This window comes from Lytechinus pictus, chromosome 2, assembly GCF_037042905.1.
Source record: "Lytechinus pictus isolate F3 Inbred chromosome 2, Lp3.0, whole genome shotgun sequence".
NCBI classification, from domain to species: Eukaryota; Metazoa; Echinodermata; class Echinoidea; order Temnopleuroida; family Toxopneustidae; genus Lytechinus; species Lytechinus pictus.
Window position 1 is genome coordinate 5,719,464 of NC_087246.1, and position 13,679 is coordinate 5,733,142.

At 32.5% G+C, this 13,679-nt stretch overlaps 1 protein-coding gene across 2 annotated transcripts; it reads right to left on the bottom strand.

Annotated features, from left to right (window-relative positions):
* Positions 1 to 173: 173 nt before the first annotated feature.
* Positions 174 to 7,775, bottom strand: LOC129253626 (centromere protein S-like). Of its 2 annotated transcripts, XR_010295370.1 has the most exons (5): positions 5,267 to 7,775; positions 4,541 to 4,574; positions 3,701 to 3,767; positions 2,471 to 2,940; positions 174 to 1,744 (listed from the first exon to the last, which is right to left on the bottom strand). XR_010295370.1 is itself a non-coding variant. In XM_064108000.1 (4 exons), exons 1-4 carry the CDS (start codon positions 5,268 to 5,270, stop codon positions 2,815 to 2,817), a joined length of 231 nt encoding a protein of 76 aa, XP_063964070.1. In that variant the 5' UTR covers positions 5,271 to 7,775; the 3' UTR covers positions 174 to 2,814. The 2 variants fall into 2 exon arrangements, 1 of the variants encoding a protein (XP_063964070.1); XM_064108000.1 differs by having other exon boundaries at positions 174 to 2,940.
* Between the last annotated feature and the right edge of the window lie 5,904 nt (positions 7,776 to 13,679).

Here is a 13,679-nt window from a genome sequence, read left to right on the forward strand (position 1 = left end):
GGTCACCAACACATCCACAAAAAATGTAGGTGAGCCGGGTACAGAATTGAAATTAACATTTCTGTCCTCTGATAGATAGGCAACAAATCTTCATGTATTTAACATTGTTTACTTCAAAAATAAAAGCCAACTGATCATCAAATAAATATGAAAAGGGAAGCATGACACTGAAATTCATTTCCTTAATAATTTATTTACACACTGGAAAGGTATACAATAGTAATACCCTAGAATATAGTCTTTCTCTTACATACACTTCCATACAAATGAAATAAGATTGATATTATTCTTCTTTCTTTTAATTCCACCAAGATTGTTTTCATGCTTAATTTGAAACCAGATGAGGTTATAAGGTTGAAATTTATCAATCATACCCCTATCTATAAAATGTATGGGAACTTTTGATGTTGAAGCTTTATAAAGGACTTCAGTGTGGAGCACTAAAAGGCAAACAAAAAGTCGAACAGTTCCCAATAATTTTATTTAAATTGCTGCAAATAGGTGCTAACAATATATGTTTATGGGTTAAAAATCAGCATTAGTTTGAGCATATTTTTTTCCTTATGGCTTATTAAAGTGAGAACACCCACTTGGCTTTTTATATAGCAGTATAGCTTGATGAATTTAGATGAAACATCCCCATGGTTCAATGATCAATTCATTTTGCTGCATTCTAGTTTATACTTCTCACACACGTAGGTCTTTTGTATCATAACTCAGTAGGCAGGTCCTTAAAAAGTGGCTTCTTTCTTCCAAGAGATATACATGGCTAGAAAGGTTTTGCAAATTTTACGAGCTAGGTGCAGATCAAAGCACCTCATTTAATTCAGTCTTAATTCGTAAATTTCATGCTTTTGTCATCATTGTAAAGAAGTATAATTCTTTCATATAACGTTTTTGAATTTATTGAAAACCTTTGAAATGAATGTGAAACTTTCAATCTAAATCATGCACAAAATAATTATTTTCACCTGAAAAAAGTTGTTTTCACACTTATTTTTTGTTACAGCCCAAATGATTTTTAGATTGTGATAAATCTGAAGATCTGTGCTTTATTAAAAAAATAAAATTTCAAAGATGTGGTTTTTAAATCAGGTCAAGGTCACACTTTTCATCAGCCAAACAGCTTGAAAACACAAATGCTGCACTCTGATTGGTCTAAGAGGACTCTGAGGGAACCCCCTTATTACATGTAGACATATTTTCAATGCACAAACAGTCAACATACTATCGGTACTCATTGTGATTAGCAATTCATGAGCTTTTATAGGTTGAATGTGTTTCTATGCATTGCAGCTCCTTTATTGAAAGCCAAAAATTCAATGATTCCTGCACATGGTCTTTACATCTTCAGCAATGGTACTTTCATTACAGGATTGAATCAAATAAATGCATTTTCGTAGTCACATTGAATGAAGTACAAGTGACCTTGCATTACTTTGTATAGCAGTGAAATACAAATCAGGCTAACAGCCCCCTGTTGTTGACCAGTCTGTCACAGAAGCATGACCTTTGGTAATTGAAGTAAATAAACGCATTAAATTTATTCAATAGCTGGAATGAGACATATTCATAGTCAATATCGACTACAGAACAGCTCCAAAATATAAAACTGGGGTAGACAGAGATAGGGCTGTAGATTTTATCTCCTGATGCGATGTTGATGTAAGGTGTCTCATTTGATAGCTCATTGTACCTGCAGTTTGAAAAAGACACTTGATCTGCTTCCAAAAAAGACTTAACCCTAAACTGACCGGGGGGGGGGGGGGGGTTGAATCAACCCCCCCTCAACATTTTCTGCGATCATTTCGCCGCGCCAAATTTTTTTACCACGCCACTCACAGAGTTAATACTTTCAAGTCTCGCGCATCTTTTGAGACCACATTTGCGACGCCCGGGTACGCGGTTCCGAAATTACGCACGTTTGATAAGTGCATGTCAGACCAAAAATTGTTCCAAAACGTGATTTTGTGTACAAAGTCAATGCAAATTGAGTTTTCTCATCTTATTCATAAAGATATGATTATTTTTGCTTTAAACAGCTGAAATCAATTGATTTTAGCATAATTATGCTTCAAAAAGGTTGTGCAATATATCTGGTGAAAAAAACAAAGAAAACAAAAGGTTGAAAAACAAAGAAATACATAAGAAATTCATAAAACAAAATACATAACAAATTGATTTCCAAACCGAATTGCGATAGTTAAGAATGCTACAAAGAATATTTTTACCAAAAATTAGCATTCTAGGAGCTTTATTTAGTGAATTAGAGCAAAAAGTATGATTTATGCATAAATTAGCATAATTAATTCATATAAAATAAAATCTCATTATTTTGGAAAATTTTACCATACAGCCTTGTAGATTACATTGCACACTACCAGCTTGCAAATTTTTGCGGCGCTCGCGCGATCGGCGGCCGAGATCTCACAGAACAGCCAAAAAAGCCCGGCCTAGTTAGGGTTAAAACAGTAATAATATGCAACATTAACATAGTGCTTAATACAAAGTGTTTATGCGCTGCATACACAATTTCCCTGGCTTTAGCATGGCTACTCTTATCAAATGTAGATAAACACCGGACCTCGTGGTTCAAAGTCTGGAGACTTATCCATCTATCGAGCCACATCACCTCTAAGATTTCATCATTGAAAACATTAGTCAGTGACATTGTTCACATGATGAAAATATTAAATTTGTCCATGAAATTTGTTGTTCTGCATACAGAAATGTGTTTCTCACAGAGAATAGAAGAGTCTTTCACACAGTATCTCAGTGTCTTTCAGATCACAAGTCACGTGACGGTCTATACTATCACTCTAGATCATCTTCAGTTTCCACCACAGGTTTTGCTTTTCGTCCTCTCTTTCCTTTCTTTTTCTCTTTCACTGCATCATTTTCTGCTATTTGCCTTGCACTTAGGGTACTGATGTGAGCATTCTGAAATAGAAAAAAAAATAACACAATAAAAAAATACGCTAATATCTGGTGCTACACACTGCCCTGACTTATTTTTACTATTGTTATTACTAAATTTTTATTATTATTATCATTATTACTATTATCATCATCGTTACATAAAACACAAAGGAAATATTTCTGACTGTCCCACTTCATTGCTCTCAAATATTTGTGTTCCAGTCAAGACAAGGCAAGATACATGTATGTTCAGAACTTCAGACTAATGCAAGCATTACCCTTCATATTCATGATAAACTACTTTTAAGTAATGGCCAATAGTAATCCTCAAATTTCCAAATATCAATTTATACAGTGTTGATGAGAATATCCACACAACCATCCAGAAGTTTACTTTTAGGTGAGACTCATTGATTAAATTTTAGAGTTCTGTAATTTCTGTTCAATAAAATTCAATTTAGAATGACAGTTGGCAAGCTATTAAATGCAAATGTTGCATTTTTTCCGGAATCAAATCAATTTTACATCTACACACTGTTCTTTACTGCAAAGAAAAACATATCAGAATTTGTGATTATTAGCTTAAAAACAATAATAATCATTTACCAAATAGTTTTAAATTGAACTTTAGTTTCTCAATCCCTATTATCACTTATCTGTTCTTATTATTCTTATGATCAAACATAAATTAGATGGGAGAAGAAAAGAAGTATGAACAAATACCTAAATCATAAAAAAGAGAAAAGTACATGTATGTGAAGAATCTTAACTGAATACTTACAAGATCTTTACTTCTCCTTGTCAAAAGTTTAACATCTTCAGAATTAATAGTTGACCGTTTAGCATGCCTGCAATAAATGATCACAAGAATAACAAAAACTCTGTCACATCTACAAGGAAATTGAGGCATAGTGGGGTTCCCAATGGTACATTACCTAACACCCAATCAAAATAATTTCCACGGTAGCTCCCAATCAGAGCTGACATCAATGGAATTTTCATGACAATAAGCCTACATTTAAAATTGTTTGCTTTTAATGAATACACTCATGTGGTGAAGAAAGTTTATTTTTTTAATATTTATTTCTAGCTCTGAAAGTCAGCCAAAAAAGAAAAAAGGTATCAAAGATCATATTTCTAGATTAGAAGTAATACCATTATCTAAATGAACATGTACAAATAGTAATGGTTGGTTTGTTACTTAATCATCAAAAAACAAAATGTAAAAATAAATAAGATACATGGTCATGAAAAAAACTATTGCGTTACATGGTGATCTTTGCTTTTGCACTGGAAACTTACATAGTGGAATCAAACAAATAACCCAAATACTAGTAGTCTAGTATGCAATCAGAAATAGCATGTGGTGTTCATAGGGAACAGTTTTCCATGGCGTTGAACATAAAAGAAAATATCATTTTCAATCTCAGATTTGTGAAATCTAATTTTTGTAGGCCCCCTGTGCCCAAAATGAATATATTCATTTGGTGGGCGACCTCATGACACATAAAAACACAAATGTATAACTACGAAGTTTGATTTGATTTAAGGTTATCAGAAAACTGGGCTTTTTCATATTTAAATGCCCTTTTTTAGATCAAAACATGAAATGATTACTTACTGAGCAAAGGACTCCAGATCACAAGCAAAGATTTCTGTAGTGAAAAAAAAAGAGTATTTTAAAAAAGTGTACCCTTCTGTGTTTTTAAGTTTATGCATCCATGGTTTATGGCATATTATCTAATGCCACTGATGCGCCTAAAACTGACATGCATGCTGCCATTACCCACAAAAATGCACATTTAATTATATCAATCACAAGCAAAGATTTCTGTAGTGAAAAAAAAGAGTATTATAAAAAAGTGTACCCTTCTGTGTTTTTAAGTTTATGCATCCATGGTTTATGATATAATATTTAATACCACTGATGCGCCTAAAACTGACATGCATGCTGCCATTACCCACGAAAATGCACATTTATTCATATCAATTTCTGCATATGAATTTATGACTGAAATCTGACCTTTTCTTTGTTTTTTTCTCAATTTTCTGCAATTTGTTTTCTATTTTGATGAAACCCAGCTACCTTTTGCCATATAAATTAATGAGCTAAAATTGGGTTTACAGATCTCCATGTACCACTGGACTACATTGCTATTAATGAACACTGAAAAGTGGTACTTTTTTAAATGGTAAACCCCAGCTCAAGCGTTTTTTTTAAATATATATTTGATCTCTATATATAAATTGGAAAGCAAAGTTAAAGAGACCTTGGAGCGTTAAAATATGCAGCAGGATCGACAAGATAGGCCTAGGGAGATTTAGAATGGCAAGAATTTAAGATTACCCATTTGTTTGAAGGTTGTCTCTGCAAGAGCCGAAATGAATTGCCTGGAGAATGTCACATCCAATTCTTCCCCAAGCTCCCCACAAATCTGTCCAGTGGTGAAATGTACTGCAGCCTTAAGACGCTGTGGAAATACAAACACAGAGAAATCTCACATTTATCCAGAAGTAACCCTGAAGAGACTGGCCCCTGGGCTGTATATCAACAAATGATCATATCTGAAATCTGTATCTGGGCAGGTCCAAGCTATTGTCCCCTCTGAAGCCAAAATTAAATCTTTCCCTAAATCTGACATATTGAACATGTATGTCATTTTGAAGCATAGTACTCTTAAGTTTTTTGCCTTATATTTTTTTTCATATTTTTTTCTTCTGAAAACATAAAATTAAAGGAATACTCCAAGCTGTATATATATTCGCATCTCAATAAAATAGAGTAAAATTCACAAAGCAAAATGCTGAAAATTTTATCAAAATCGGATATTAAATAACAAAGTTATTGAATTTTGAAGATTTACACTATTCCGGTGAAACAGTTCTAGGCATGTCTTCATGAATATTCAATAAGCGAACTGATGTCATATCCCCACTTGTTCTTTTGTACTGAAATTAGGTTTATTAAAAAAATTTCTACCAAGAACTAAGACAATTGGATTGACAACTGATTAAGTAGTACTTGTTGCAATGTATTTCATTACAATGGAGACATAGTTAAATTCATTGTTGAAACTTATTTCATTATAATGGCGACACATCATTTACACATGTATGAAAATATAAAATAATGATTTCATGTATAACATAAGAAAAAGGAAAGTGGGGATGTGACATCATCAGTCCACCTAAATTAAGTATTCATGATGACATGCATAAAGCTGTTTTCACAAAGTATTGCTAAACTTTAAATTTCAATAACTTTGTTATTTGTTATCCAATTTTAATGAAATTTTCAGCATTTTTCTCTGTGAATTTTACTCCATTTATTTAGATGTAAATATCTTCAGACTGGAGTATCCCTTAAATGAGTGCCAAGGTCATGATTCCAAGAAATCATTAATTAGCGTGACGTACGGAACATCACATTTTTTATCTGCAGATAATGCAAGTTATATATTTGTGGGGACATGTATGGCTTTGAGAAAAGAATTGATTTTGAAAATTAATTAAATACAGTATGTTAATTATCAGGTGTTCAACAGGCAGTGTCCCGTACATCACAATTTAGCATATGTTTTTTTTTAAGATTCTAATTATTAAAGGAAAAGTCAAAAAGTTTTCTTCACACTTTCGAGAGTTCTAATTTATATTACTATACATCAAAAAATGGAAGTGAATTTACTGAATTAATTTCATGTTTAATTATACCAGCTAATTCAGCTTTGTGGCATACGGGACACACCACACTTTATACATAGGATTTCTATGTATTTCTAATTAGGGTTATTTTTCAAAATAGAAGCAAAGATAAAGTTACTGATGATAAATGATATTATATCAGTGGTTGAATATTGGTAAAAGGCTGATAACACAGTTATGATAAGTAATAAATAACAAGGATGCATATTAGCATAGTGTACTTGTTCACATCTAGGTCTTATACGGTAATGAAATCTTTAATATATAATCATAAGGTCATAAAGTGTTTTGTTGTTTTGTTTCATCACATACCATAATGGAATAAACATCAATCATAATAATCCATGTAAAACTTACTTACTTTGGTTTACATGTACATCCATTTAATTATAAATTTTGATGAAAATTTCACTTTCCCCATTCGTTTAACACATGGAATTATTTGCAAGACATCTTTCATGAATAATATAAGGTCGTAAAGGGCAGGTCCAAGCTATTGTCCCCTCTGAAGCCAAAATTAAATCTTTGCCTAACTTACAGACATATTTTATGTCATGCTTAAGTGAGCAACGCCAGAAGGCAAAATTGTCACTTTTTTTTAAAGTCACAAGCAAAATATAATGACTTTGATTCCAGTTTATTGGAACGAATCCCACATTCTCACTATGAAATATAGTCAGAAGGCTTGTAAAAGGTACTTTCTTAGAGACAATACAACTTTTGGGGCTAAATTTCACAGTTGAATACACAGTCACAGTCTAAATTTGCTATTATTGGAATTTTTACACATTTCTAACGATGAATATGATGACAATTATTTTTGGGAAGCGTATCTTCAACAATAATCATCATGTCACGGCTCAATGAACATTCAATGAAAACAAAAAATACGATTTTTTTGTTATATCATTGGCAAGTAATTTTTCAATTTGGTAACTGAAATTATCTTTTCTCAACCTTTTTTGTGATGTTCATGACCAATCAATATGTTTCAATGATTCAAAGGCGTTTAATTAAACATTCACGCTTGAATGATGTGGAATGTGATTAGCTCTTTTTTACGTTATTGGAAAAAATGCAATTGCTAACTATGGATGTCTATCACAAACCTTGCATAGTTAATTTGATTTGATTTTTATGAAAATCCCGATGTTTAATGCTTCAGTGAGCACACAATATTTGAAAATTATACAAATGAGAAGAAAGTTCAAGGCCTTGGCCCCACTCTATGCCGTATCCATATCGAATGGTTATTTTGGTGTGCGCGCCTTTTGGATAGTGCCATCCTGAAGCCATGTGCAAAGTTTCATGAGAAAACTATTGGCAGAAGCATGGACCTATAAAAAGATGGACGATTAACGCGAGCATTTCTTTGATACAATGATAGTCACCGTCACTTGGTTATGCGCATCTTAATGAAAACATACAGGTGTTGTAACAATAGCAATTACCATGACTACCAACTTATACCAAGGGTATCTGATCACTCAAAGACAGAACAGTTTCCTGGTCTTAATTTTTGTTGGCTGATACCCTGTTTCAGCATGTGCCTTTCAGTCAACATGCTTCATATGTGGAGCAGCAAACTTGAGAAGCACAAAATTTTTATGATATAAAATATGATATTATTCGATCCGCTCACATATAAGGACCTCATTAACATTGAGAGAATCACGATCTTTACATGTTATGTGCCACGTATATCTGGAATATTATGGAGAAACCTGGGATAATTGAATTTTAAATGGTAAACAATTAATCACAATATTGCCTCTATATTAAAATATGCAGACATTTCCCCAAATAAAACACATGGAACTAAGATTAACAAAGGTAAACAAAAACTAGTATGAAGAGAATGCTATTCAGATGACAATTAGTCACCTGTTAGTGAATTCATTATCTAAGCAATGAATGTCCATCTCTTCATAGGTCCATGGCAGAAGTAACAAAAACCGTCTATGAAACATACCCTTATTTCACTTTCGTTAAAATTTTGAATTCCTCTCTCATAGACATTGTGTATACTATGGGTGCATGTATTTGAGAATAAGTAACCCCTCATTCAATATGGTGGAACTCGTTTTCAAAGCTGTTGTTAGCAGTATCATTTAGCAGTAATGTTTATCAACCTATGGGCAGAATTCTATGCAAAAATGAAATCTGATTTGTTTATTTATGGATGCATGCCTCAAAGGGGGAAAAGGGGTATTTTCAATGTCACAGACTCATTTTGAGGGGTTGTAAAGTGATTAATGGGGGCAAATTTGGTTTTAAATGTATAACTTATTTGGTGTTGTTTTTACCATCCATCATTTTTATCACCAAACACTTTCCGAACTTTTTTACACTTTCATGGTTGAGCAAGCACACTCGAAAACTTAGGAATTAATAATGTTTTTACTGCATAAGTGTATTCTTTTCCTAACAATTTCTCAGGATCAGTTGAATTTATGGACAAAAATCAGTGGTGAATCCAGAATTTGAAAGTGGGGAGGTGCCAAGAAATTTGGGGAGGAGAGCCACTAACATTTTCAAATTTTAACGTGTTTTAAAGCGACCTTTCATTGAAAAATCATGGGGAAATGAAGGCTCAGAACAGAGAAGGGATCCACGTCTTTCACTCGGCTGCATGCCTGGGGTGTTATGTAATAGACACCGGCATGTCTGGGAGGTCTATAGGAGAGCAATAGTTAGTAGACTAACCAACCAGAAGGAAACTGGAACTGCGATGATCCGAAGTAAATAACCATCAAGAGTTCAGTCAAATTCGTGCTGTCCGAAATTTTATCGCATTAGTCCGACGGGCGCTCATGACGGACAAATTACATTATGCAAGTCAATTGGCCTTTTGCAAATTTCGTATTGATTAAATTTCCCCATGATTTGTCAGTGGCTGGGCCCTTTAACAAGTTACAGAGGATACTACCATAAACCCCTATGATGATACATCACAAAAAGAATGTGCTCACTCAACCATGAACATACGTTATCAAAATTTTGCGTGGAGTGTTTAAATGCTGGATAGAAAAACAGCATTACCACCATAAAATTCACCTAAAAACAACCTTTGCCCAATTTTGTCATGTTTGTATTTACTCAATCTGAAAAACTACTCTTGTGACTTTCAAAAATTGTCATTTTTAATTCAACCTTTGATTATTCATGCATGACCTAACTGATCAATCTCATTTTCCCCCAGGAGTTGCTTAATGAGTGTAAAAAACAACTACAAAATATTATATTTCAAAATTATTCAGTTCAAAAGTAACAGCATTTTGATTTAGGGGGGACTTACTTTTTTTGTTGTGTATAGAAAAGAAATCGGAAGGAAAAAACAAAGAAATACATAAGATTTCGCAGAAAATAGAATTAAAACAGAATCCAATAGAACAAAAGATAAAAGAAGAGTTTAAACATTAAAATAAACAGAACTGACTGAAGACAAAAACAAAGAAATTCATAAGATTTGAAAGAAAAGATAATGAAAGAAGAATTAACACATAGAAATACTTAAAGGACAAGTCCACCTCAACAAAAAGTTGATTTGAAAAGAAGAGAAAAATCCAACTAGCAAAACACTGAAAATTTCATCAAAATCGGATGTAAAATAAGAAAGTTATGACATTTTAAAGTTTCGCTTAATTTCACAAAACAGTTATATGCACATCCTGGTCGGTATGCAAATTGGCAGACTGATGACGTCACCCACTCACTATTTCTTTTGTATTTTATTATATGAAACACGAAATATTCTAATTTTCTCCTCCTTTTCAAGTGAAATAAACCTTTATTTTTCCCTGAACATGTGGAATTACCATTATTTTAACAGTTTATGGTTAAGTTAAGTTGGTGCTTATTGTCAAATCTGTAAAAATTGAAAAATTGTATTATTCAAACAATAAAAAACAAAATAAATAGTGAGTGATGGACATCATCGACTCTCTCATTTGCATATCGCTGAGTTGTGCATTTAACTGTTTTGTGAAAAATAAGCGAAACTTAAAAATGTCATAACTTTCTTATTTTACATCCGATTTCGATGAAATTTGCAGCGTTATGTTTGTTTCATTTTTCTCTATCAATTCAAATCAACAATTTTCTTGGGTGGACTTGACCTTTAAGAAATCAAGAAGAAAATGGAAGGAGGGAACAAAATATGATACATGAGAACTGATAGATGATGAAAGAATTAAAACAAGAAAATACATAAGAATTGAAATACGATGAAAGAAAAATAAAACAAAGAAATACATACAAAAGATGAAAGAAAAAATAAAACAAAGAATACATAATAATTGATAGAAGAAAAGGTGAAAGAAGAGTTCAAACATAGTAATATCTAAGAATTGATAGAAAAAAGATGCAAGAACATTGAAAAACATAGAAATACATAAGAATTGACAGAAGAAAATATGAAAGAAAAAATAAAACAAAGAAATACAAAATAATTGATAGAAAGAAATATGATAGAAAACTCATAACAATGAAATACATATACCGGTAATTGATTGAAGAAAAGAGAATTGAAAAATAGAATATACATAAGCTTTGATAGAAAAGAGAGTGAAAGAAGAATTAAAACATATTACAGAATACGTAAGAAAAGAAGAAAACGGAAGGAGAGAACAAAATATACAAATATACATAAGAATTAAAAGATGAAAATATTAAAACAAGGAGATACATAAAAATTTATAGAAAAAAAGATAAAAATAAAACCAGAAAAATACATAGTTGTTGGAAAAGATGAAAAAATAGAAATGTTTCAGAATTGATTGAGGGCGCATTTTCCCCTCACAGGAATAGGTACGATCACAGGTGCGCATCTCGAGATTACCGCAGACATTTGTTCTAATCTAAACGGTCCTTGCGTGTGTACCTCGTGTTTTCATAAGGAATTTCATGCCGTGTTCGTTCCGGAGGATTAGTGTGACCTATAGATACAGACAGATCTGAATGGGTATAGGACTATGTATATTTCAAATTGGCAATTGGGTATTTTTAGTCACATATAGGCAGCGGAAGCGGGGGGTCCTGATAATTTAGCATTAACTGATAAATAACACACGAAAAATAGGCTTTACGAATCACTTCCATAGTTACTCAGTAAATAAGATTTCAATTTTCATTTAAACACTGTAGAACTGACAGCATGTGTAATGTCAGGGTCAAGTGCATTCCAAAACCTGGGTCCAGTGCAAACTAGAGTGCCCAAAGTGAACTTTGTTCTTGCACGAGATATATGGAGAGTGGAAGATTGTCTAGTATTGTAATTGTGTACTTGACTATTTTTCTTAAATATCAGTGCCAGGGCTGAAGGAAGACTTCCTGAATCAAAATCATACATAAGAGATCCTAGCTGCATAAAGTAAATATCTTCCACTTTCAATAAGTGATTGTCATGAAATAAAACATTTGTATGGGCACGATAACTGACATTACACTTCTAATAGCTCTCTTCTGAACAATGAATAATTTTTGCAATTGCGTTTTAAGTGAGTTGCCCCAGGCAAGCACACCGTAGTTTAAGTAAGGAACAATTAATGAGGAATATAATATAAATAAAATTTCTTTAGGGAAAACTGATCTCAACTTGTATATACATGTAACACCAGTATTTTTTTACAACAGTTTGCAGAGATGATTTACATGAAGTTTCCAGTTCAATTTCTCATCAATAAATAACCCAAGAAATTTAGTTGTGGTTACTCTTTCAAGACAGACATTATTAAACATTACATTGCCAGGCAACATTTTTAAGGAATTGCTAAAAAGCATATAATTTGTCTTTTGAAAATTAAGTGATAATTTATTGGCTTGAACCCACAAGATAACATTCTTCAATTCACAATTCAGTGTTTCTATCAGGGTTAGAGGATTCCTATGTGAAAAAAAATACACTAGAATCATCAGCAAAGAAAATAAAGGATAATTTGTTTGATGAATTTTGAAAATCATTTATATACAGTATGAATACGAGAGGTCCTAGAAGAGACCCCTGAGGTACACCACATGTAACAGTTTGCAAGCTGGAATTAATTCTATTCAAAGATACAAATTGTCTCCTGTCAGTGAGATAACTCCTAAACCACTCAAGGGCAACGGGATAACTTACTGTATGTAGCAAAATTTTATGATCATGAAACTGTATCAAAAGCCTTGGAAAAATCCAAGAATATACCAATTGTGCTCAAGTAATTATCCAAGGCAGTGGCAACCTTATCAACAAAGTGCAAAATGGCATGTGTAGTTGTATGCTTCTCACGAAACCCAAATAGAAAATTCGAAAAGATATTTGACTTTTTAAAGAAATGTATGACCCTTGCATATATGAGTTTTTCAAGGATTTTTTAAAAAGATGTCAACAAAGAAATTGGACGATAATTGGTCAACAATTCAGGGTTGCCTTTCTTAAAAATTGACACAACTTTTGCAATTTTCATGCTTCTAGGCACAATGCCATTTGACATTGAAAGATTAAAGATGTAAGAGGTGTCAAGAATCCTACAATAACATGTTTAATAAGTTCATTTTTAATATTATCACAGCCTGGGCTCTTTTTACTTTTGAGAGATCTAACCACATCAGTCAACTCTTCCTCACTTGTAGGCAAAAAAATAGACTTTCCAAAGTAGGCTCAGACAAGAAGTCAGCACAGGTTTTTTGACAGGGTGGAATAGCCGCCTGTAAATTTGGACCAATATTACAAAAATAATTGTTGAACTCTTCTACAATAACACTGTTATCATCCACAACTTGATCATTTATGATTACCTGTTTTATCTTTGAAACCTTAAGTGGTGCTTTAAAAACATTTATGATCACTTTCCAGGTATCCTTAATATTATTAAAAGTCGCTTGGAATTGAGCACAGTAATATTGCTTTTTTGCATTACGCAATGTAGCAGTTAAAGTATTTTTATAAGCTGAATATTTCCTTTACAAAAATGCTGACTTTGTTTTTTTTATATTGGTAATACATCTTATTTTTCTTATTAATTGAGTTTAACAAAGATTTGGTAATCCACGGCATACGTGGAACTCTAAATGGACTC

Bases quoted from the DNA above. Each gene is read 5' to 3' on its own strand.
- LOC129253626 (XM_064108000.1), bottom strand. The intron at 3,768-4,540 runs GTAAGTAATCAT...CATTTATTGCAG, and splicing joins GATCTGGAGTCCTTTGCTCA to GCATGCTAAACGGTCAACTA. The intron at 2,941-3,700 runs GTAAGTATTCAG...TTTCTATTTCAG, and splicing joins CAAGGAGAAGTAAAGATCTT to AATGCTCACATCAGTACCCT.